Source organism: Rhinolophus sinicus, linkage group LG17 (genome assembly GCF_036562045.2).
Source record: "Rhinolophus sinicus isolate RSC01 linkage group LG17, ASM3656204v1, whole genome shotgun sequence".
NCBI lineage: Eukaryota > Metazoa > Chordata > Mammalia > Chiroptera > Rhinolophidae > Rhinolophus > Rhinolophus sinicus.
Window position 1 is genome coordinate 21,460,695 of NC_133766.1, and position 25,361 is coordinate 21,486,055.

The 25,361-nt window shown below is 44.9% G+C and overlaps 1 protein-coding gene across 10 annotated transcripts; it reads right to left on the reverse strand.

Annotated features, from left to right (window-relative positions):
* Positions 1-480: 480 nt before the first annotated feature.
* Positions 481-24,788, reverse strand: PFKFB2 (6-phosphofructo-2-kinase/fructose-2,6-biphosphatase 2). 10 transcript variants are annotated; one of them, XM_074322163.1, is made up of 16 exons: positions 24,632-24,788; positions 23,282-23,438; positions 17,632-17,757; positions 17,039-17,135; positions 16,564-16,630; positions 16,358-16,432; positions 15,936-15,992; positions 14,880-15,004; positions 12,845-13,052; positions 12,302-12,448; positions 11,426-11,530; positions 10,547-10,676; positions 9,720-9,782; positions 9,397-9,461; positions 8,573-8,764; positions 481-2,479 (listed from the first exon to the last, which is right to left on the reverse strand). In XM_074322163.1, exons 2-16 carry the CDS (start codon positions 23,403-23,405, stop codon positions 2,417-2,419), a joined length of 1,644 nt encoding a protein of 547 aa, XP_074178264.1. In that variant the 5' UTR covers positions 23,406-23,438; positions 24,632-24,788; the 3' UTR covers positions 481-2,416. The 10 variants fall into 10 exon arrangements, with proteins under 10 accessions (XP_074178264.1, XP_074178265.1, XP_074178263.1 ...); XM_074322164.1 differs by having other exon boundaries at positions 23,331-23,438; positions 24,632-24,787; XM_074322162.1 differs by lacking the exon at positions 24,632-24,788 and adding an exon at positions 24,473-24,621.
* Positions 24,789-25,361: the final 573 nt, after the last annotated feature.

A 25,361-nucleotide genomic window follows, 5' to 3' on the forward strand; every position in this document is an offset into this window, starting at 1 on the left:
TTTTGGTCAAGGTCATTCATAGGAGTAGGCATTCCCAGTAGGGAGGGATGGGTAACAGAACTGCTGTTAATTTTTTCCTTTCCAATAATAAACTCTAGAAAGAAAACAGGGCCTTTGTCTTAGCCACTGAATGGTAATCAACAGGTGATCATTAAATATTTGTTAAATAAATTAATGAAGCTTTAGAACGTTGATAATGCACGATAGTAATGGCCCCACTGATATCATTTTGAAATGCTAATGAACTTCAAAAAGGCAGGAGTCATCATTTAAAACCACCAGTTGGAAATACATACACAATCTAATAATTTGAGAATCATTTTAAAGAAGCTAGTTTCAAACACATTTTGCACGATGTTAATGTTTCATGTATGTATAATGTACCAAATGCTATCTTCTGTTTGTGATTTCAGAAATTGCATTTTTTAATTAAAAATAACTTTTATTGTATTTCTTATTACAAAAGTGATACATATTACATATTTTAGCATGATTTTATTTATCCAGGAGATAAACTTTTCTCCAGAGAAATGCATCTTTTTATTTATACTTATAATAAAAATTGATGAGGAAAAAAAAGTATTCAAAGAAACCCACTGTGCCTTAACATAGGCATTATCCTTTTACAGAAGATATAACTATATTCTGGAAATTTAATTTAAGGTAATACTACAGACATTGGACTTAAAAGCTGAAACTATCTAAGTTCATACCAAAAAACGGATAACACAAATTACCTTATATTCTGATTAAATACATGCAAACACTAATATGGGGACTTAAAAATACCATATACGGATGAATAAATAACTAAATAAAAACATTATGTGATCATGAAAAGACAGTGTATATAAATGCAGAAAGAAATCTGCTTCACAAGAATAAAATCATTACAGTACAGCATGTTACAAGCAGCCAGATGAAAATCACCTGCTACAGAGCAGTCAGGAGCCTTTCGGAAGGCAGCGCTGTGCATATAAAATACGCTCCTCGTTGCTGGATGCTGAGCTGCCTGCAGCCCAGCTCATCACATCTTAGGTAACAGCCCCGTATCATCCACAGTATAAAAAGAACCATTTGGGAAAAGCTACATTTCATTACTTTTCTTCGTACTCACCCTCTTGCCTAGCAAGTGGGCATCTGAGTGAAAGAAAAAAAATGTGAAAAGCTAAAAATTTACCATTCTTAAAAAAAAATAATAATTTTGCTTGGAAGCTATCCTTTGGAGCTTCCATCCTCCTTGGGCAGGAGGACTGACATATTAAAATTACATCTACAAAGACATATTTGCACATTTGACAATCACTGAGCTAAGGAAATTACCTGGCTTATTTTTAATGGAAACCCAATGACTAATGCAATGTTCCCCCTGCACTCCCAATGTATTACATGAGAGACAGGTAGACCACAATAGTGACAGCTAGCGAGAGGCAGGCATCAGAAGACCAGCTGCTCTGAAAGTCACAGCCACAGCTTTAAGAGACCACACCCTGGTGGCGAAGCCCACAGAAGGGCATGTCTCCATACCTGTTTTGAAACCAAAAGAACTCCCAGGCAGAGTAGATTCCCAAGGAACCTTTTACTTCTTCATGGCATGTAAATGGCACCCTAGTTTTCTCTCCAGCCCGCATTCCCAATCACTGGAGAGAACACTAGCCCTCTTCAACTATGAGAGATACACTAAATCAGGCAGAAAACACAGCAGCTACGAAAGAGAACTCAGAAGATGGGTACCCATTTGGGAGAACCTTGCAGTCAGATTATGCCCTCAATGGGCCTGGAAAAAGAAAAACTTCTCTAAATGCAAAAGTTGTTACTGACACTGCTCTTCCATCACCACAGAAGAGGCATTTTAGGGACTGAATTTCTCAGATACCCTCCACTCACCTGGTGAATCTATTTCCAATGTGACAAAAAAGTGAATGCCAACATATGTAAATTGTACTTTATCCTGCTCACCTGGAATGGATGCAGAGACCAGCTCTTACAGCACAGAAAAGGCTTGCTGGAGTTCAGCCCTCTCACCTGAAAACAATTAAATCTGAAGCGGTACATCTACACTGTAGGCAAAGAATAGCCAGCTAGGTATAGTCACAGGTAGAATGTTAAATGCCTAAATAAAACAAGATTGGCCAACTTGGGCCAAAGCCAGTAAAGAAATCAGGAAAAAAAAAATTAATTGGTTTAGGCTGTTAAACGTTATGAGGCACAGAAAAGTTAAGTTTTTCAGTGTAACTGATATTCCCACTAGGTAGGCATACGGGGGAGGAGTGTGATGCTTCTCCAGGCCTCATTTTGGTGGCCCCAAATGTCCGATCCCCACTTCACTTCCTGTTCAAGCCCCAGTGGAGCTGACATCCAAGCTTTTCAGTTGATCCCAGTCCCTGGAGAGGTCTGGCCTCAGCTTCCATTACCATCAGGATAATGATGGGACGGATGCCAGAGACAAGTGTCTAGGCACAGCCAGTGGGGTCTCTGCCTGAAAGCCAGAAAGAGAAACAAAGCCATTAATTATACCACTGCCAAATGGCAAATAATGAAAATAAAGCAGAATCCCTCCCCCATCCTTCCACTGCTTCCCCACCGCCCGCATTCCCACACCCGCATACAGCCATGCACACACTGGTGTGCCTGCACATGCCCCTTTTCTCTATGGAATCAGACAAACTCCAGTGGCGTCATCATGGGCTTCCTTCCCGGAGTAACCGACCTTGTGCCACGTTGGACCAGGCACTCCTTTCAGACCTGGACCATAAGCTGCGTACCCAAGATATGAGGCAGAAGCTGTAGGGACCCCTGTGGTAAAAGGAGAGTATGCAGGTTCCATCAGCTGAAAGACCATGCCAAGAGGTGACATTGCGTTTGGGGGCTACTTGGCTTCTGAGGAGAGTCTCTACCATTTGCAGTTATCCCAGTCCCTTCTGAAATCAGCCATCAGAGCAGAAATCAACTTCTTCCCATAAAATGGGATTTAACATTTTGAAAAATTCTTCTCCCTAAAACAGTGTTTCTCAAATGTTGTGTGCATTTGAATCACTTAGTAACCCTGATTTTGATTCAGTGGTCCTGGGATGGGTCCCAAGAGTCTGCACGTCTAATGAGCTCTGGGTCCTTGTTAGGGTAACAAGGAACAACGTATGAGAATGGTGACCCACTTCCCCTGCACTTCCTGGCCCAGAAGAAGTTAAATGCCATTTTGTCCCACTGGCTGTAATGTCTTTAGAAACAAGCAGGTCATACTTTAGAAGGAACAGCCTACTGAATTCCAAGAGATCTCTTTACAATAATGAGTTAAATGCTGTTGACGAGAGTCAAAGCACAGTATGGTCAAAGGTAATTTTTTCTTAATTCTTGTAGAGGCGCCAAAAAGTACACACAACTCCTAAGGAAGTTCATGTGCCTTCCATAATGTCCTTCCTATCTTCCCCAGAAGGTGGTGAAAGAGAGCCATGCCTACACCAAGGACTTCAGTTACACTGTGAACTGGCTTTGGCTTTTCTGAAGCTCAAGCACTGAGCAGCATAAGGTGGTGGGGTGGGTGGAGAACACAACCCAAAACAGAAAACAAAAAAACCAGAAGCCTTCTGATAGGTTCAAGTTACTCAACAATTTTATTTACCCATTCTACACACACACACACAAAACACATTTCAAGTACAGTGATAGAAACCTTACGTGGATCTGAGTGGCATATTTTGAGATCAATGTCACCAGATTAACTCAGAATGCTAAGGACTTACGTGCCTTCTTTAAACAGAGCTGTGCCTAGGAAATCAGCAGGATAACTCTATTGTTTGGGTTCCCAATTCAGTCCATTCCCATTCAACCCCATAGCGCTCAGCTCACGTCCAACCCCCTCCAAAGGGCACAGCTGGTGATCAGTCCTTTGTTTTTGTTATAGCAAAACCATTACCAGATCAGAATGAGTTGATCTTGTTACTTCAACACAATAAAAATAATGCATACAAGCAATCCAGATATAAAAACATTAAATAGGTAAATGTTGGTCATAGATCCCCAGTGAAAGGCTTGCTGGAAAGAATACTTTGCCACCTCTTGTAATAAAATCAATTTTTGAATGCAAAATTTCCTTTGCATTTTTATTTATTATATTATGAATTAAGAGCCAAATGCATGGCAGACTAAAAACAGCAGCATTATCCAGTGGAGTGCTACCTTTCATAACAGGGAAGCAGAGGACACAGAAGGTTCAGAAACAGATAGTAGTAAAAGTGAAATCCTGCCTGTGAGGGAGTGGATGGGATAACTTCAAGTAGCGTAATAGTTTTAGGCTTTGAGCAGGCATTTCCTTAGCTGAGTTTACTAAATATCATACAAGTGAGGTTCAACCTTCATTTTCTAAAAAATGATGACAATTTGGCTGCTACTCTAAAAGAAATGTCTACTAAAAATCAGTGTACAGAACTTCTCCCTAAAGAAAACATGTGGAGTACTCACTTCCTTTCATTATAGTATACGTGCAATAGACAGAGAATTACAATAATGTGCATACACTACCTACTGGCACAATTGGAAAACCGTCAGACTGTCAACTGACAGATCCAACCCAGTAGTCAGTCAGTCATTCAGCATACAGACCCTATTACAGGCTGTCAGTCGGCGTAGAGACCCAACTACAGCCTGTCGGTCAGTCAGCATATAAATACTACTAGGTAGTGTCTTTTAAACATTATGAGTCTAAATTAAATTCCTGGCCATCCTTCTGATGTCTGTGTCACCTCTACGGGAAGTCAGAGATCAATCCTGCTAAACTGGACTCAACTGCTACATAATTTTTAAAATTAAAATATTTGAAAACATAAGCAAGTCAAAATGCATACTGGAAAACCTGGGTGAATTTATCACATTTCTTGAAAACAAACACAACATGGCTTCTGAGCTTAACAAAGACAATGGAATGTGCGTAAGACTATATAAGCCTGGTATAGTTCTCTCAATTTTTAGATACTTTTTCTCTTGTTCTTTGGCTACTCTAAGCAACCATGAGTTTCTCTGGAACTCAGATCCCCTGCTCATAAAAAAACCAGAACATGGTTTATTTTCAAACAGCTGTATCATGTTTCTTCAACAAGCTAGTACCTCTGAAGATCAAGTGGGTTGCAAAGAGGAACGCCCAGAATCTCACAGGAAACACTCAACCAATCAGGAATACAACAGGAATACAATATACTATTTATATTCCTAACTTCTTAGGGGGGGGAAAAAAACAAAACAAAAACAACATAAGACCCCTTAGCACAATGTTTTTAAAAGACTTTCTTTTTCTACTTTCCAATTGAATGTAAAACAATTCCCTTACCAAAACAAAACCAAAGACAATACAGATAACGAATAACAGCTAAATTCCAATCTGAGTGTTAGGAGCTAGAAAGAGAAGTTTTAGATTAAATCTGCTTTAGATTCCTCTTTCAAGTCTGTCACAGAATTCCTCATTCAACTCTGAAGCAAGAAAAAGAAAACAGAACCTACGGTGACTTTCCTTTCCCCATTTTATGCCAGTAGATTAATGATAAAGTTTTCACCTATTTCTCCCATAACAAAACTGAAAGCCTGAGCAAAAAGTGCTCTGGAGTCCATTCTCTCGTTGTAGGACTTGTGATATAGACATAACCATATTAACGTGTACATGTTACTAATACATATTCAAGTAAGAATGGGAGAGGAGGGCAAGAAAGAAAAGAGGTAGGACTTCTCTAAAATTTGGAATCCGAGCTCTCTTGGAACACGAGTACATAGTTCTCCTGGCTTCTTCCTGCTGAACTTTCTCTGGAGAGATCTTGCTCTGAAAATTGAAGAATGCTGAAACCCTCGCTGTTGTCAAGTTCTAATTTTTTGTGTCCTATCTGAGATTAATAAGACCACCTCACGCTCCTCTTCTGGGGCAGGGAAACTAGCATAAAGGGAGAGTGAAGAAATCATCAACATGAACATTCCAGTGACCTGTGGCTCGTGTTGGGGTTTCTAACAAGGTGACATAATGCTAGTTCGTCAGAGACGTCTCCTCTCTCTAAGTGTATGTCCAGCCCAAATCCACAGTCTTTGGATCAAAATTCTCCTTCTCATTCATTAGCTCTGAATTACTCTCACCACACAGCAAGAGGAAGGACTGAATGCACGCTCATTTGAGCTAAAGGTACCACCAGCCAAGCAAAGCTAGATAAGGCAACCTCTTAAAAGCGCCACACTACCTCCTAGACCACGCCTCTTTCTCACATAGGGTTTGGGGGGAAGGGGCCTTCCTACCTCCCAACTCTTTTAGTATCATGGCCATAGGACAAGAAAAAAGGCAGGAGTAATCTGTACTCCACTTCAGTGTTTATACTTACAGACTCAAAGACCTGCTCTTCTGCAAATGTTCATTTATTGTCAATTGTATGCCCTGTCTCTAAAATAACCTTCTTTAGGGCAAGCACGTTTTCTTCTACTTCTGTGTATCCTACCCCACCCCCACCGCCACCCAGCCCAAAGCCCCACAAACTGAGGAAATAAGTACACATTATGCAAATGGCTAAATAGGAAGAGCGTGTTACTTTACACCCTGGACGCAATTTCCAGCAGAACCTAGGCAAGCAGTCTTTGGAAACTGATCGTGATGTCCTACTAATGATACAAGAATAAAGGACTCAAGGTCACAAGTCAGCTACCTGTGATGACAACCTTTATCATCCTACAGGTTTTATCTCAGCACCTATCTCGAGGGTGCTTAAAATTCTCAGCTATCACCCAACGACATTTATTTCTGTAGTGATTTGTTCCACATCACCGTAACAGCCAGATTATAAGAGGATCGATTCACGTAATATTGTGACCTGCTAAACATCTAACTCCAAAGGACTGTACTTTAAGAATTCCTAGGTTGATGCTTTGTCCAAAGAACTACCATCCCAGCATGTCTCCACCCAACTTCATACATGGAATCCTAACCTGGAGCACATATGAATCAGAATCAGTGAAGCTATTTAAACACACCCATGTCCAGACCCTAATCCCAGAGATTCTGAGTTAATATTAAGCCTAAAGTAGACCCAGGCATGGGGACATTTCAGAAGGTCTAAAGGGGTTCTAATGAATACTCCTAGATGGGAACCATGACAAAAGTTCTCCTTTTACCAAAGACACCTTTGGCAAATAGCCAGCTTGTTCTCACTGGTTACCTCTAAAGGACAAATTGATAACTTTAAGGGGGGAGTCATCGCTCTCTCTTAAAAATGTCACGAGCTCTCGACTTGCTTCTCAGAAAAATGCCCATATAGTCATAAGTTTTGCATACAAATTTGGGAGGAGCATGCTATCATGGGCCTCCAAGGGGCTAAGAATCCCTGCTCTAAACATTTCCTGTTTAACTCTACAGAGGAAATAAAGTGACAGAAGTGAGTAGATAAATACAGGCAGTGAAGAGATAGACCCCACATAGTGCCAAAGACTCCTTTAGATTTTTTAACTTAAAAGTTTTGAAAATTACTGAAAAATAAAAGGCAACTCTAGTGAACTCTGCTCTACCTTTTGACAAGCATCAGTAGTGACTCCTAAATCTAACACTGTCTTTCTAAACAGTCCCAGAGGTCACTGTTTTGCAGTGGTTGGCAAAGACACTGAGAGCCACCAGAGAAAAGATATATAACCTGCCTTACAAGAGCCCTGCAGGAGCCAGAGACCACCCTACTCTCCTAAACCTCGCTCCACAGCAGCTAGAAGACCTACACTATGCCTATCTCATGAAGTGAAAAACACAAACCAAGATCTTTCCCACATACTCAGAGCCAGCTTCCCCCAGGGCATCAAAGCCTTAGGACTGTTTCTCATGAAAGGAGGCAAGAACTGTCACCCTATATCCACTTGCAAGCTCCAGTGCATCTCTGGATGTTCTACAGCCTAGGCTGAGCCTTGCAGGACCTGGCTTGAAATAAGGCAGAAAGGAAAAGAAAGGCTTCCCCAGTGCAGATCCACTTAGGCCCACGGCAGAGAGCATCAGTGAGCCTGGACTTCTCTCTCGCCAACCTTCCCTTCCCTCCTAAACAGACACCACAATGACAATTACATGCATCACACTGGACAATCCGAAGGGGAAATAAGGGAAGGGGAAGACAGCAGGCAGGTAAGGACTGTGAGTAAAGCACACCTTAAAGAGACAAAGATGATGGGAAAATGGGCTTCTGTGTCCCCCTCCACACCATCCTGCACTTCACCAACACAGGGTCTTTAGTGAGTTTAGATACCAGGGATGGACAAGAACCAAGTATACAGGGCATGCTTAGCCTCAACCCCAGCGATGCTAATCACCCAGAGTGAGGTATCCCTTTTCCTCCTCCTCCAGACCACCCCAACTGAGGTCCTGTCCTAAAACATCCAACTCATCAACGTGCCCCTGGGCAGCGGGATGTTTCACACTGCAGAACAACTAAGGCAGGTCTGGAAACACATAGCCTCACGTTCTGTGTTAAGTAAGATTCATGATGGGGTGTCGGGGTGGGGGTTGGAAGTTAAATGATTCCTGTGATTAGTGACAAGGGCAGGAGGCCAGGACTGGAGGGAAACACACGGGTTACACCACCGGAATGCTGACTTGGGTCTTCGGCTGGTCGGCCCCTTCTTGCATGTCCAGGGCACGGAGAGGGCTGAGGGGCTTGAGGGGCCGGCTCCCAACACTGTAATTTCTTGGACGCCTTATTGTATTCGAACTGGACAGAGGCGTAAAGCTGTTCCTTCTCATCCTTACAGGGGTTTGGTTCTTGGGGAAGTTGTTCTGATTGGAAACGGAGGGACACCACACAAATGAAAGCCAAGACAAAAGCTCACTCATAAAGGTTAAATAATGCTTGAAACCACAACAGCTCCCTCCTCTCTTGCTCCTCTGTAGACAGAGTCTGTCGTAAGACCTGGCCCATGGCCTGGTCCCCTAGCCCCGGGAAGCTACAGGGTTGTAGAGGGAGACGCTCCTGGAGCATCACACCCCAAAGCAGGAAAGAGGGACAAAGAAAGGAAGGGGCTTATTTAAGATCAGACAGATTATCAACACAGACCTAGGAATGAACCTATACCTCTTCACCCAGCTTACAGGTTCTTCTGGATCCTGCTTTCTAAAGGGAGCACTTTCCTGGAGGGAAAATTTGCATTTCACTTCAGTCAAACACTTTCCATATTTAATTGGCTTTCTAGGAGCCAACTTTCAAGGTCAAGACTCATGAATGAGGTACTAATCTTAAAAAAGAATAATTCCAACATCTTCTCCATTTGAAAGTAAGAGACTATATAGGACAAGAGTTCTGGATCTGTTTTCCTTTTGTACATAAAAGAAACCCCAGTGTCTTGATGCCAGAGGTTCAAAAACTGAAGGTGGCAGGGAACCTGCACCTTCATGTGTGGGAAAATACTTACAGTTGGCTTCTCACGGTGAGTGTTCACAGCCTCCACGTTGAGTTTAATGGTTTCCACTTTGCACCCTGGGAACACAGAGGAAACAAAAGAGGTCTTCAGGAAAAAGGCTCATAGAAAACTTCCCTGGTTTCAGTTTGGGAAAGCATACTGTAAAATAAAAGCATACCATACATACATACATTTAAAAATGGAAGGCACTGATGGAACTTCCCTGGTATACAGGGGTGATGAAGTTGAACTTCTACACAAACTTCAGAGAAAATTAAAAAATTCTGACCTTCCTCAATCCCCACCTCCTGCCCAGTTCTTAAATTCATAATTACCATAGGCCACAGGAGTAAGTTTGAAGATGGTATGGAGAGGGCACCGCAAGTATGGTAGCTCATCTGAAAGCAGAAAGACCAGTGAGGGAAAACTCTTAGTATTATGGAGTAAGGTCAAGCTAATGGAAAAAAGAATCTAAGGAGCTCAGGAGTTTTCTTTGCCCTGACCTAGAGTTATACAACTCCTCCCCTAAAGCCCAGACAATTTTCAAGATGGTCACCACAGAAGCCAGACAAGTTACTGAGTGGCTAAGGAAGGAAATAAGTCCATTACAGATCGTTCCATGCAGGCAAAGCAGGAGTAAGGGCCGTAGCCAGGACCCCACGGGAGGGAAAATCGTGGCCCACCTGGGTACAGCAAAGGCCAATCTGCAGGCTTCCCGGCAGCTCAGGTAGATCAGGAAGGGAACGGAAGTGTCTGAGAAGGCAGCAGCACTTTCTACGGCTCTACCCAGAAACTGTCCTACCCTGAATCCAAAGGATGAAGACGCTTCTAAGACACCACCCTCCTTACAGTCAAAGTAACAAGCCGGGAATGTTCAACCACTTTTCTGATGCTGCCGAGAGCATCAGCATGACCCTGCCCTTGAGCCCAGCAGGACGGAGGAGCTCTACCAGTAGCCACTCCCCAGTGGGGGCTTTTGTACCAGCAGAGTCAATCAGCGAATAGTTGGCCCAGTGGCTGCCGGGAGCCCCACACAACTGCCTCAAGAATGTACTCCAATTTGAATGGAAGAGGGAGAAGTCCGGTTGCCAGGGATCCTGGTGTCACCCCAAATCCAGGTCCCTCCCATGGATGTGTCCCCCAGCCCTTCCCTCAATGGCACCTGCGCCCTTATCCAAGAAGTAGGCCAGGAGGCAGCGCATGACAGCCTGGTGGGAGATGACGAGGACATTGCCCTGACGCTCCAACTCCATGATGACGGGCTCCAGCCGCTGCACCAGGTCCTGATACGACTGTGGGGGGAAGGGCAGGCTGGTAGGAGGCGAGGCGCAAGCTGGCAGCCAAGTCAGCGGCTGAGTCCAGAGTTAAGAGGCCACTGCTCCTTCCCCAGCCGGAAGTTCACGTCACCTGCTAATACCCCCCAGCCCTGGCATCTCTTAAGAATATTCAGACTTTTCAAGAGTAACACTCAGACCAAGAAAACTACAGGTCAAGAAAAAGAAATCTGAATTCAGCCTGTATTTTTTTTTCCTTCCGAAGATTAACAAACAGGCAGAGTATAAGGCAACAAGGGGCTCCTCGGGTTTCCTGGACGTCCGCCATTCTGTGTATTTACCGTTGCCTCACACATCCCTCGACTCTGAAGCCCCTTAGGCAGGGAAACAGCCTAAAACACCAATGATGATAGGGAAATCATTCAGAGCCCATATGTTTACTTGCTGCCCATACCTGCTTGGTTGGGAGTAGGACTGAGGGAGTGGAATGAAAAAAGGAAGTAAAAAAAATCATATTGACTCTACAGTATACTCAATACAGAGGATATCCTGTCACCCTCTTCCCTGGAGACCTTAACGAATTAATGAGGCATTCAACTACCTAAGCTGAATTAAACACAGTACGTATGCCCCAAAGGTAGGAGAACAAACTAAATGATGCCTTAGTACCCTTTCTAGATCCCCACAGGACACTCAATCCTGCCCCCAAACTAACTCTGATCCCTCAGCAAAGGGCTGGGCAGTCGCCCACGTGAGAGGAACCTCACCTCCCCACCAGGATATCGATACAGATATTTCTCTTGATCTCGAAGTGCAAACTCATCTGGGTACTGCTCCTCAATCTCTGCATAGGTCATCTCCTCGCACATGCCCTGCAAGGAGCCACACCGGCTTACACAGGGACACTGACCCATACAGCCCCGCCCAAACGAGGAAGACAACAGAGCAGAATGCCAGTTTTTTTACTAGGTGCCAGGCACTGCACCAAGTCCTTTCATGTCCTGCAACTGACTGGCCAGGGTGTCTGAGACTGGCAGGCTGAGGGCCACTGCAGAGAAGACGTGGCTTCTCCAGCATGGGCTGCCACTTTCTTCAACTGCTGTGGGGAACTGAAAAGTCAAAAACAGTCAGCAGCATAAAAGGAGCAGGAAGCAGGGAAGGAGGGGAAACTGACCCTGGGGAATTCTGCAGAAGGCATAAAAGGGTACAGAGGAAGGGGAAAAAAAAGAAATGCCTACTTTTGTATTCAAGGAGAAAGACAGCCAAGAAAAAAATTGGAAAGGACTTTTTCAGACTAGCTGACCAAATGATGTAAGCAGAAATTAAAGTGAGTTGCTAGCTATTTCTTTTCCCAGGAAGAAACTATACGAAGGATCAAAATGGAGCCCACTCCCCCCAGGTGCCAGCGTAGCCAGGTCAAAACTTGGTTTGGATCACATTATTGGCACGGGTGCTCAAGCAGGCAAGAGGCGCCAGCCAAGGGTGCAATTGTTCCCACTTCCTCCCCAAACTGGCCATCGATTCAACTTCCTCAAAGTTTCTACTTGACGGTTCTAGTTTTCAGATAAAACTGTCCCCATCACGATTTCTGAGAGTCCTGACTAAATAAGAGACCATGCTGGCCATCAAAGCTTCCTACTCACTGCATCAATCTCATTCAGAATCTTCCACTGCTCATAGGTCACCCCCAGGGACTCAGCAGTCTGGATAGTCCTCTTCAATTGGCTCGTCCACACTTTCAGGTCTGCTATCTCCTGTTCCTCCAGAAACTTCCTGAGAGCCTGGGCAAACTGGGGTTTCAAATAAAAATTTTAAAAGAAGCAAAAACACACACAACTGCTAACTCAGCCTATAAGGCCAAAATCTGAGAGGTGATGCATGTAATAAACCCACAAGGAAATCAGCTGTAACTGAATCACCCTGCACTGTGTTAAGCCCACAAGTTGTTCCCATTAAATATCCAATGGCTGAGTGACCACCGCAGAAATGCTTCCAAGTTGTCCACACTTCAATACAGAGCTAGAACCAGTGAACAAGAAACCTTATTCAGCATTTGCTTGGCTATCTGAAACCACAGCCCAAGCCCCAGTGGGATTTAGGAAGCAGTAAGTGGACAGAAGAGATGACCTCCACCATGCCCTCTAACGCTAAGCTTAGGAGCTCTAGCCTGCTGGCTAACTACTCACCTGTTTTCCCCGCATCGAGAGGCCAGAGTCACCCCCAATCTTCCCCAGGAGATTGAACTCGCTCTCTCCGTGCCGGCAAAGGTAAATGGTGCGAGGCTGGACGTGGATATTCATGAGGTAGTAAACGATCTTGCTCTGGATGTAGTCCTGCACTCTGTTCACTAAAAATCGCTGGCCCACGTTTATCACCTTGATGAAAGAAAGATCCCTGGGACAGAGGGGGGGAAAAATCCCCTGGGTATAAAAATCTGAGGATCACAGTAGGAGGGGAAAGGATTTCATAGTTACTTGCAGGCTCCCAGCAGCTCTTCCTCCACTCCTGTCATAACGCCACCCACATTTAAGAAATCGAATGGTAAAAAATGGATTACTCCTCAGAACCAAGATGATAAATTTAAAAAAAAAAAAGAACCAAAATGAAGTAAAATTTCCCAAACTTTTAGTCAGTCAGTACCATTCCCTCAGTGCCTATACTGTGCCCTGCAAAATAATAAATACAATAAACAGAATTCAGACTTCCCCTCAACTAGATGACCTGAAGCTTTTGCTAAACTTGAAATTTGGTGAGAAGCACAACTGCCATTTGAGGTGCTCGAGACCCAGCCAGAGTAAAGCATCCCCGGTAGTGAGAGGACGAGAGGTCTCTATGCAGTCCCAGCTCCTACCTAAATCAAGCCTCCTCACGGGCACTTCCGTGGACTGTTTTGGGGCCATCATGGAATTTCTCTCCTTATAAAAATAGTAAGGGCTTATTTCAAAAAAATTTTCAAAAACAAAAAAAGTAGAACAATGCAAAAAAAAAAGAAAACCCACCCATAACCCTACTGCAGGAGATAACATCTATAAACACACACACACACACACACACACACACACACACACACACACTCTTCTAGAGTATTTTTCTATGTAGGACTTTGAGCTAACTAAAGAATATATTATTACGTCACATCTAGGGTAGTGGTTTTCAACCTCTGTATTAAACAACACCTCCAAATAGCAACATTCTGAGCAACCTTTGAAGGAAATGAAAAACTCCAAAGCAGACCACTGAAGTGATCCAACAGTGGGTTACGCACACTTGTCTCACCATTTGCGTGGCTGCAGGGTTCTATTCTTATTTGAGTAGAGCTGGTAACTGGTCAGACGGCATGCCTTTCCAAAGGCCACATTCTCACAGGCTTCTATGTCCACACATCTTTCTTCAACATGGACTTGACATTTCGTTATGGCTCCTGTACCTCACGTACATCAAGTTAACCTGCACTGTATATCACTTTGCTGATAGACGCTGCCATAGTAATGACAGCCAGCACTGATCAGACAGTTCTCTACGCCACGCATGTTCCTGAGGACTTTAAATGTTTTATTTATATACATAATATGTTATCTGTTATGTATGTTACATGTTATATATAACATAACATATTACATATACATTACATGTACATTGTTTTGTATGTTATGCATGTATTATGTGTGTATATATACATACTTATACATTGTATAACATATATACACAATAAACTTTCAAAACTGATGACACATCTCTAAGGGGTGTCCCACCACACCCTAGTTCAAAACTACTGATCCAGAGCTGTGCTTCTCAACCAAGGGTGATTTATCCCCCAGGGACATTTAACAATGTCTGGAAACATTTTGGATTGTCACAGGTTGGGAATGTTACTGGTACCCAGTGGACAGAGGCCAGGGATGTAGGATGTAGGTAAACATCCTACAATGCACAAGACAGTTGCCCACAACAAAGAATTATCCACTTCAAAATGTCAGTAATGCTGAGAATGAGAAATCTTGCTCCAGAGGATAGAGAGGAAGAATTGATAATAAAAAAACACTTCAGTGTTCAGGTATAAGACGCAACCCAAACAGAAGCCACAAATCCATACCTTGTTTCTGTGGAGTGATATAAACATTATGGGTCTGGAGTGTCAGAAGGAAGTTTGGGGACAGAGTCATAGAAAGGCTCTTTTCTCAAATAGTAAGAGACCCCTGTCTCAGGCCCTTTAAACCTTACTTGTCATAGTTGTCTGGGTCAAGGGGTCGATAGGTGACTTTGTAGCACTCGATTCTCTTTAGGAAGTCTTCCATCACATTCTCCCTGTTCCTTTCAGGGTAGTCAGGGCTCGACACCTTTACCTCCTGGAATCATAGGAAGAGCAGGGCCTAGTCAGCGGTGTGCCCTCAATAGCCCTCCTGCGAATAGCAAAAAGGGGCTACTGCTAGTAAAGAAAAGTTGTCCACAGAAGTGGCCTTGCACTGGAGCGCTGGCAATCCCCATTCATTGAGCACCACCCCTCCCCCCAGTCCTATGACCCTGGCAATTAAGAAGGGAAAGACAACTGGGGAGTCATGTGCATGCCCTTGGCTGAAGGACAGTGGCAGTCATGCAACTGAAGCTGCTCTTGAGCCGCGCTCCCTTCATGTACCTTCCTGGGAAAAGAGAATGGGCTTCAATTTCTCCCCATGACCATTCAGAATAGGGTAATTAATGTGATTCATGCCTGAGTGGGACCAGATGCCTCTTCCTTAGATGACCCCAAGTAGCCCTGTTGCTGAAAAAGCACCGCCATGATACATATGCATCGATGTCTATTCAGCAAAGCATAGCACAATCCATCAAATGGGCACTGGTTTATGCTGTGACTACACAGGGCAAGAGGCGTTCAGTGCATAGAGCCCTGACTTGCGTATTAGACAATTGCTAGGCAGATGACCTTTCTAGAAGGTGGCCCTGGCAGATAATGAAGTCTGGTCTATTCCACGAATGCCCCTGGGTCTCAGCACCCAGCTAATATGCAGAACACAAGGCCATGATTCCTACAGTCTAAGTGTTGGTCTCCATTCAACAGCTAATTCTTACTTTATTCCTCAAAGCCTCAATTTCTTCTCCCAAGGGAAGAGTGCAGAAGTGCAAAATAGTGCTCTAGCAGATCAAACAGATCATTCTGTGATGTGAAACATGTCTATTTCTTTTATTACCCCGTTGACTTTCCCCCCAACCCCTCTCCACCTCACGCACACACACAGCACAAAAGATAAGGAGGTGGTGGTATGCAGAGGTGTCACCCACCAGGATGTTGGCAGCAATGACGTCAGGATCATCACAGACAGATTCCACAAAGAACACCTGGCCAGGGAGAGGAGGCAGTGACAAGTGAGTCAAAAATGACCAGGCTGTTCCTTAAGACCACATGCTCAAACCTGCCCACCCCAGTCACCACATCCCCCAGGATTTTCTTTCATAAAAGTGCCCTTCAAGGCCTCTTCATTTAAAAATAGCTCTTACCACATCCCCAGGGCCTCAGACATACAGGCTAAGGGTCTGAGAAAGGACCTGCAAGAAAACACTCAAGGACTGGGGGTATGCCCCAAGAGGAGAGAATCAGATATCCAATTCTGTCCTCACTCACCAGAGTCAAACAGATCCATAAGTCCCTCCTAATTGCCCACTTACACTCATCCCTTTTCCTCCAGCATGGTGACAGATCCTACCTTGAAAGAATTCTCCTTGGCAAAGTTCAAAATCATGTCCCTCCTCTCCCTGGTGGTATTGGTGGCATCAAACACCTGGAAAGACAGCCCACAAGGTAGACGAGTGGGGAGTGAGAAATGGAATCACACAAAGGTGGACCCAAAGTGGGGCTGTACAGCCTTGGAAGGGTGGAGACCAAGACAGGGAAGAGGCAGGTAAGGCTTACCGCAATCTGCCCACTCTCCTCAGTGAGATATGCCTTAACGTCTTCCAGTGCCACCACAGCACACTGTCTGCCATGAGAGCAAAGGACATCAGCAAGAGGAGCAGGGCGAGACCAAGCTCAAGCACAGCCAGAGACAAGAACATTTGGGTTGCTATGGGAATCACATGCCTTCCTACTTAGTTCTCCCATTGGTCAAAAATTTTCCCTAACTAGACCTTTCAATTTCCCCACTGAGATAATGCTACCATCCTGTATCTTTCCCCTCCCCTTCTGCAAGCTTAACCTACAAGCATATATGCATCTCCCTGAGCCCTGTTCTTCTACCCACCCAAGCCCAAAGTGACCTGTCCTGTGAATAACTTCCACTTAAAATCCCCACAGGATATTTACTGAAAGGAAAACCAAGCCCTGTCACATCCACTCTTGTGATGGCCGAGAAAGAGCTGGCCCAGAGGTCAGGCCTGAGAAAACTCACTTGCGAATCTTCATGGCCTCCTTGTTGTCGTGTCGGAAGAAATCGTAGGATTTATAGGACTTGACTGCTTCACGCCGATACACCCCAAGATTAAACACTGCAAAAGACAGCAACACCCCTCAGCAGTGAAACAATACAATGGCCATACCAAAGGGGACTTCCTGCTCTAATGTCAGAGTGGCCAATGGGATGAAAAAGGCAGCAAGGTATGTTGGGAACAATACCAGATTAAGAGTCAAATTAGGCTCGAGTTCAGACTTATTGGACCTTGGGCAAGTCTTAAGCTGTCCAAGTTGCAATTTCCTAAGCCACTTTGGCTATTTCACAGGGGTACTACTAGGATTAGACAAGGTGATGCATACGTAAGGGCTTTGAAAATATAAAACCATACGCTATCAAAGGCATTCCCTCAAATTAAGCCAATCCCCCAGGCCAGGAGGAAACCACTCTGTGAACAGGGAATAAATTCAGTAAATCAGGAAGCAACCACTATTTCTTCCAGAAGCACCCTATATATGACCTTGATGCCAGGAAGAATAAACAAAAAGGAACTGATCATTTCCCTTCCCAAAGAATGAATGACCTGCACCTACCTTTGGTGGGCACCCCAATCCAGTTGAGGTAGCGTGTGAGTTTCTTGGACACATAGGTTTTGCCCCGGGCTGGCAAGCCAATCATAACGATGAGAGTAGGGGAGTTGGTCATGTATGATGCCCAGGCTAGAGAGAACATGAAACAGAATAGGACCAAGTAAGGTTCATGCCCTGGGCTAGGAACTTGATAGTCATAATCTCATTTAATCCTCATAAACCTCGGTGAGGCAAGAGACCAAGAAGACCGGGAAGGCAAACTGAGGAGACATCGGGTAAATCCTCCCTAAAGAGAGTTAAAGGGCCATGTAGACTTCCAGAAACTCCCCAGGCCAAGACATGTCTTCCCCACATGTCCAAGGTTTTCACAGGGGTACCCAAGGTGGAAAGAGAGGGAAAAGTGGCAAGGATTAGAAAGACAGTAACTATCCTTAATATGAGAATGTCCAGTAACACTCAAACGATAATAGCTGTGAAGGAAGGTCTTGCGCCTGGAGATTCTACCAGTGCAGAACTGAGCGGGCTCCCGTAACAGGTCCCACAGAGTGTCTACGCTGAGGACTTCATCTATCCCTTCAGAGCCATGGGCAAGAATTAGCTTGCCCACCACCAAAAGAACCTGGCTTCACGTTGTTTTGGCCGTGAACTCGGGACACGAGCTTAACCCAGAATTTGTAAACCAGAGATTTACACTGTGGAAAAGCCTACTTGACACAGGTGCTGACGAGACCTCAGGAAGCTTCAGTAAAGCTTAGCTCACAAGGGCATGACACGGCCCATATGAAAGGAAAGCAAGACAATTTAGAAGCAGGAACAGTCATTGGTCCTCACGAAACTTATTTACAGAGATAGGTCTTACTGGACAGGTCAGACAAACTAGATGTTCAGAGGTCAGGTGACTTGCCTAAGGACACACAGGAATCACAGGAAGAGCTGTCGTTAGAGTCTAGATCTTGTGCTTCCAAGGCACCTTTTCTCTGTAAAACGAGCCTGATTCCTCATTAGCTTGCTCAGAGGCTGGCTCCTTCCTGCCCATCGTGCCACAGAGGAGTGGTGGGAGAGGGCCCCGCACTAGTGCCAGCCACTTTCCTGGGTCCAAGGCCTACATGAGGTCATGTGGGAGGCTCGGGCTCCGCTGACTCCTCCGCGGGCAGGCCCTGCACAGGGTCAGGAGAGGCAAAGAACTGCCTTGTGCCGCCCAGCACTGCTTTCCAGAGGGTGCACTGCAAGTTGCTGCTGCTACTGCTCTACCCTGGACAAGATGGCCCTGTGAGGCTAAGAAAGAATCCAGTAAAACTGGGGGAGTTGCATGGCAAAGTCATCTTTCATCTTTTGAGAAAGGAATGTAAAAAGATCTCATTGGAGAAGTAGGCAGAAAGCTTGGGTGGAGAACAGGCCTCAGAAGGGCTGTTTGGCAAGAACACTTGGAAGCCAAAGAGAGGCCCTAGCAATGAGAGAGGGGTAGACTCAGGGTCAGAGGGCTTAGTTTTAGTCCTAGTTTTCCATGCACATGGAAAATTCACGGGCCTGGGCATGCACTCCCCCGAGGGAGGTGATGAGCAACAGAAGTGATTTTCATACTTCCAAACCCAGGGCAAAAAGGCAAGTGAACTCACCCTGCAGCCTCAGCTATTACTAATCCCTAACCTCTGAACCCTGACGGGGGTCAGCCTGGGATCAGTTGCCTCAGGTTTCAGCAGTCGAATCCTCCTGAGCCTTCACTTTCTCCAGCTCAGCACGGCACTCTTCTCAATCCCCCATGATTTGGCTCATTACCTGCACTTCCAGGGCTGCTTTGTCCACACCTTCCAGCCCATTAGGCACTTCCCCAGTGGTCCTGTTACCCTCCCTAATGCGGAAAACAACTGATACTTGGGAGCTGCTCTAAAGCTAATGAGGGTACCAGCTGCTCCATGTTTGCCAAACTGGACAGAGAGGGCTCAGAACAAAAAATAAGGGTCACTAAGGTCTCCCGATGGTACCCCCCAGCACACCTCCCGCCTCTGCCCATGACACACCCACAGACACCTGCCACAACCAGTGCTTCTCATTTTCCGGAGTACAAAACTAGACCAAACTTCCTATCTCAAACTGCCACAGTGGCAAAATCTAGGAACATAGTGTCTTGCCTGTTAAAGAACAAAACCACCACCACCACCTTAACTTCAATAGTAGATACTCCATGCTGATTAATTTCAGAGACAATGTAACACATCCCTGGACATATAATGGAAATCTGCTTCAATCCTGAAATTCTCTTCTACCTTCTTTATGCACAGTTTAACTCCTTTTCTCAGTCTTAAATTTATTTTCCCTTCATGAACACGCTTAGAGGAAATGAGGGCTTGATAACTTCCCTCTTATAGACAAAAAAAACCTCAAGCCGAGAGAAGTGAAGAGCTTGGCCCACAGTCCCACAGTAGAAAGTCAAGGTCAGGGCTCTGACCAGACTCCTGGTTTCACGTCGGCCCATTCAGTCCCAGCCACCAGCTCCTGTCAGTGGCACCTGACGAAGGGAGCCATGTGGAGAGCATGACTACACTCTCTAATCCAAACCTGAAGGGTGGTCTGGAGGGCCCGTGGTTCCCGGCCTTTTCATGACCAAAGTCTTCTTCCACTAATTCTTCTAAATAGGCCCAACATTTCAGAAATATGCGCCCATTAAGTGTGTTTCGTTAGTAATGTCTTCTTTTTATTCGTCAGAAGTCATAAAACTGCTGATTATCTCCTATTTGACTGATAGGTCTGAAATAGCCAAGTTCTGCAGTGAAACACTAAGAAAGGTAATATTTTCATTAACTAGTACAGCTATAGTTACCTTCAATGCCCAATTACCACCAAGGGCTTTGAAATATTAAAAACATCTTACAGTATAGAACTTTGTAGTACAGTACATTAGTAATGCTGATCAGAATTCTAATTGTCTATTTTTTCTTCTACTATTTCTGCAGAGAAGTTGCCTGCATAAACATGCAAAGGTGTGTGTGCAAGGATGCTCACTGTGGCATTGTTTGTGATGGTGGAAAACTGGAAACAACGTAAATATCCATCGGGGAGATTGACATAGCCATACCTGCAATACTGTGTAGAATGGGGTAAACCTGGATTTACTGACGTGATAAAAGTCCATGATATTGTAAGTTAAAAAAAAAAAAAAAAGGGAATGGCAGCAGAACCAAATATATACGGTGTGAGCCTATGTTCATTACTAGGATACACCAGAATAAGATGTCAGAAAGAATCAAACTTAACAGGGACAGGAGAAATTGTGGAGGGTATTTAATTTTTCACTTTCTTTCTGTATTGTTTGAAGTTTTCATGAACGTGTATTGCTTTTGTAATTAGGAAAATGTACACTTGGGAACTTGTCTGTTCCAGACATACCCCAAATATTAAAGAATAGAAAACACAAAGAAAGAAAAGCGTGTAGACCTCTCCCACACACATTCTCGCTTCCACAGAGCCCTGAAACCAGTTATCTGCGCACCTTAAAGACACCTCAGCCATCACTACTCCCCTTCCCCCGCATCCCTGGAGTAGCTGAAGTTCCCGTAATGTTCCTTTGGAGGTTTTGGCTCCCTAAAGTGCTTCTTCGGTCCTGCAGCTCAGTCACCTCCCAGAGCCAACACAGGTGTAATTAGCAGCAAGGGGATAATGGCTGAGCTATTAATAAAGCAACTGCTGGGTGTGAACACTGAGCAGCTCTCCCAAGATATAGGCAAATAACAGAAAAAGGAAATGAACTGACACATATTCTCATAACTGTATTTCTCCTTTGACTGTGGCTACAATAGTCTCGTGGTCCAATCAGAAAGGGGAAAAGAGAATGGGGTAAATGAAGGACAGAGGCTTTAAGACAACCCACATGCTTCCAGCGGGAAAGAAGAGGGTGGAGCTGGGAAGGGAGAAATCAGAGCCATGCGGAAATTAAGAGTCTAGAAAACCGAACAGAGACGTGGATTACTGCTTCCTTGACTAATTAAAAGCCCTCAAGGCAGAAAAACTGCAGAAGAGTCAGAAAGGCAGGTAGGAGATTCCTTTGGAGAATAAAGCAGAGCTAGGACTGACACTATGCATTGTTCAGGGTGAGAGACTCCCACAATTACTAACTCCCCCACCCCACCCCACTCCACCCCCAGACACACATACCAGCTTTCTGCTTTCTTTTGAATCAAGTGTACCTCTCCTTAAGATGTGCATCCCGAACCCCAAAATCCGGGTCACCATATTGTCAAACAAAAGAAGAAAACATTCTTTACTGAAAATATAATTCTTCACAGGGCTCTTTTAAATAGCAAGCTCCCAGCACAGTAGTTAAAATACAATTCAATTTTTATATAATGTTTTAGAAATAAATACAACATGCAAATACAGTCACCAGTGAAAATAATACACCAGCTATGTGCCCACCAGTCTTCTAAGTGCTTTCCTATATTTATTCATGTAATTCTCACATCACTCTGGGAGGAGATACTATTAGTATCCCGATTTTATAAAGGAATAAACTGAGGCATGGAGAGGACAAGTAACTTGCTCAAGGGCACACAGCTAGGAAGTAGTAAAACCAAGATTCAAACCCAGGCAGTCCGACTCCAGAGGCTGCACTCGAACATCTCACTATACTAGTTATCGCCCATGGGGTACCTGCCCTTGGTACCTAGCTTCCTGCCTGGCAGAGAAAGGAGACCCTAATTGTAGAGGTACACTATACTCAGTGTCACATCCAAACAAGCTGCCTCTGCTACAGCCCAAACCCCAGCAAGCCTCATTGGCACTAGGTGAAAAGAGATTATCATCATTAATCACGAGACTGACAAGGGCATGACATCAAGTTCGAGACTCTGGAGAAAGCTTTGAACATGAGATGATTCCAGGTCTCATGCTGCTCGGCTGTTTCCACCTACTGATAAATATAACCACTGAAGGGAGAACTGACTGATAGACTTCCAAAGGAAAAGTGCAATCTAGAAGCAGGGACAAGGGGTAGCATTCCTTTAGTTTCCCCAAAACATCTGGGGCCCAGTGGCCCTGGACCTTTTGGACTGGGCTATGCAGTCTGGCAGTCTATAATGATGCTTCGGAATGCAGATGCTTCATCTCTCCGCAAATCCACCTGCTATGTCTGTCTAAAGGACTGGCATGAAAATATTCCTGTGAAACCTGTCCCCAGAGGAATGAACCTGCAGGAAAAACAGTTCGCAAAGTTCAAAGACTACCCTGTGAGAAAATATGGTGCCCAAGATACTGTGAAAAGTCAAATGTCAGGGCTCATTCCCCTAAGGCCTATAGAAATGAGCTACTGGCTGCCACCTGCAATTTCTACAGTGAGCAGCACCCTCACAAACCTTAACAGCCCCCAGTATTTCCTGAACACTACCACTCTGCCTTACTCACTGTGTGTACGATAATGCCTGTCCTAACTTTTAACATCAATCAAGTGTACAGAAACCCCCAGGAGACAGAGATTCAGTTAAAGAAAGCAATAAGAAAATGCCGGGCCACATCACCAGTCCAGCTCCAAGGACAGACATTTCATAGTATACTTATTTCAGACAGGAAATTCCCCTTGTAGATTTTGTTTTAAATTGCCATGTTAAAGAATTATTTCTCACTCCCACCAAGCAGCAAAGTCTAGGATTACAATTATATTCACCGGATAAAATCCTGGGAGAGAGCAGCCCCTCCTTTTTGCCAGAACTTACAACATTTCTTCTCTGATAGTCGAAGATTTGAGGCTTTGGTTTCACAGCTGCTGTTGTTCTGTTCTGAAGATGCATTATTCCCAGACATGGCAGCTCTTCAGGAGAGGTCTGGAAGGGACAAAAGGAATGTAAGGAAGGAAAGAAAGGAGACATCTCTCAAAACACTCAGTGAAGAGGATCAGTGCAGCATAAGTGAAAATACCCTGGGCCAGGAGTCAAGCCCAGCCCTCTTTCTCCCAGTTAATAGCTACATGCCCCAGGATAAGTCATGAACCCGCTGCCCTCTGCTTTCTCATCTATATATAAATAGAGCACTAGAACTTTGCTTTACAATGCAGACTTAGGAGTTACATTCACACAAATTAGCTTCTTCCGTCCTTCCAATAGTCCTGTAATAAGGCAGAATTTGCTACCATTATTACTTCTCTTCATTTTACAGATTTGAAAAACTGAGGTCAATCAAATTAAGTGGCTTATCCTAGTTGCTTCCTGACCTTAAATTCTAGTTTAAGAATCTGGAGAGAGTAGTGGCAGCAGTTGGGGGTGGGGTGGGTTGTGAACAGATCAAGTTCATTATGATAAAGAAATGGAAGAAGAATGGTAGAATTCAGTCCTGAAAAAAATGAGAGAGATGGGAAAATCTCAAACATGTTTCCTGAAAGAAAAACTTTAACTGGACCCTGAGACACTCCTAGCACGTCACCATCTCTTCTCTAGTGTTCTCATTCTCCTTGCTCCCCACCGCTCCCCATCTAGCCCCGGGATGAAGTCTGCAGAAGAAACACTGGGAGCACAAAGAATATCTTCCTCAAGGTCCCCTGCAGGAGAAGGGGTAAGTCCTGACTCGAACTGGGGTAGGGGAGCCCCGAGTTCACTCCCCAAACCCAGACAAGGGACTCGTTAAGTAGGAAGGTACTATTACTTCAAAGACCTTGCAGTGTTATTCTACTGACCGCACAAATCCTCCAATCGAAATACCAGCGGCGGCTCCCGGTCCCTGAATGTCCCCACTCCGGGCAATGCCTGGGGGCCGGCACTTGCCTGACACAGCAAGGCACCGCCGTTCCGCACCCCATCCGGGTGCCCGCAGCCCGCCCCCCTCCCTCCCAGGCTCTTGCAGACGCTGCACAGCTGTCGCTCACCCTATAATCCCTAAAATCCCTCCCGGCAGTGGCCCCGGCACTTCCCCCGAAACGCTGCACACTGGAGACGACAGACTGTGGCCTGGGGCCCGCGCACGCCAATCGTCGGCACATCCAATGCCCCAGCCTAGCTCCGCCCACCCTCACGTTGGTCCTCACCTGGAGAGAATCGTCGACCAATCCAGCGCCTGCAGGCCCCAGGGGGCGGGGCTCAAATCGGAATCGCTGACGCTGGTTCTAGAGGGAGGATGAAACTGTGAAGGGGAAAGATCACAAGTTTCCCAGCCGTGTGGAGGTTGGTTGCATCGTTGCTTGGCAACTAATAGGGCTGGGGGCGGGGTTTATTAAAAGCACTACTTTTTTTCATACTCTCGCGAGAGTGGACTAAGCAGACGTCTTGAGAGGGTGTGACTTTTGGTGATGGGAAGAAGTCGCGGAGGTTAACTCTTCCCTCCCTGAATCCCAGCAGGACCTCGTTAGATCCATAAATTGGAACGTAAGCTTTAGAAGGTGCTTTGCGCGGGTAAACCTCCACAGTACTTAAGCTGATTACACCTTAGGGTATTTGCATATCCTTCCTACAGGTCAGACACTGTAACCTAAGAAAACCAACTACTCTCATCGCTGAACCAACCACATACTAGACCCATCCACCTACTCCAGTGGACTTCCAGCCACCTTATTTATATTCTCTCCTACCTCCCACACTGTACCATCTGTGATGGTCATCTTGAAGAACCAAAGAGGAAATGGCTCCAGCAGGAAAATGGGTCATGAAAGGTATAAAAAGATTCAAAGTTTCCATTTCTACCAGGATGGAAAAAGAGCAATGAGCATGGATTTCTTGGAAGAGAGATAAATTCAGAGATGTCTTTATTCCTCCTTCATC

Coding starts and splice junctions, on each gene's coding strand:
- PFKFB2 (XM_074322161.1), bottom strand. CDS start 24,406: ATGGGGTGCGGAACGGCGGTGCCTTGCTGTGTCAGGCAAGTGCCGGCC. Junction 8,765..9,396: donor CTCACCGTGAGAAGCCAACT/GTAAGTATTTTC, acceptor GTTTCCAATCAG/AACAACTTCCCCAAGAACCA. Junction 2,480..8,572: donor AGACCCAAGTCAGCATTCCG/GTGGTGTAACCC, acceptor TCTGGCTTTCAG/GCAGAGACCCCACTGGCTGT.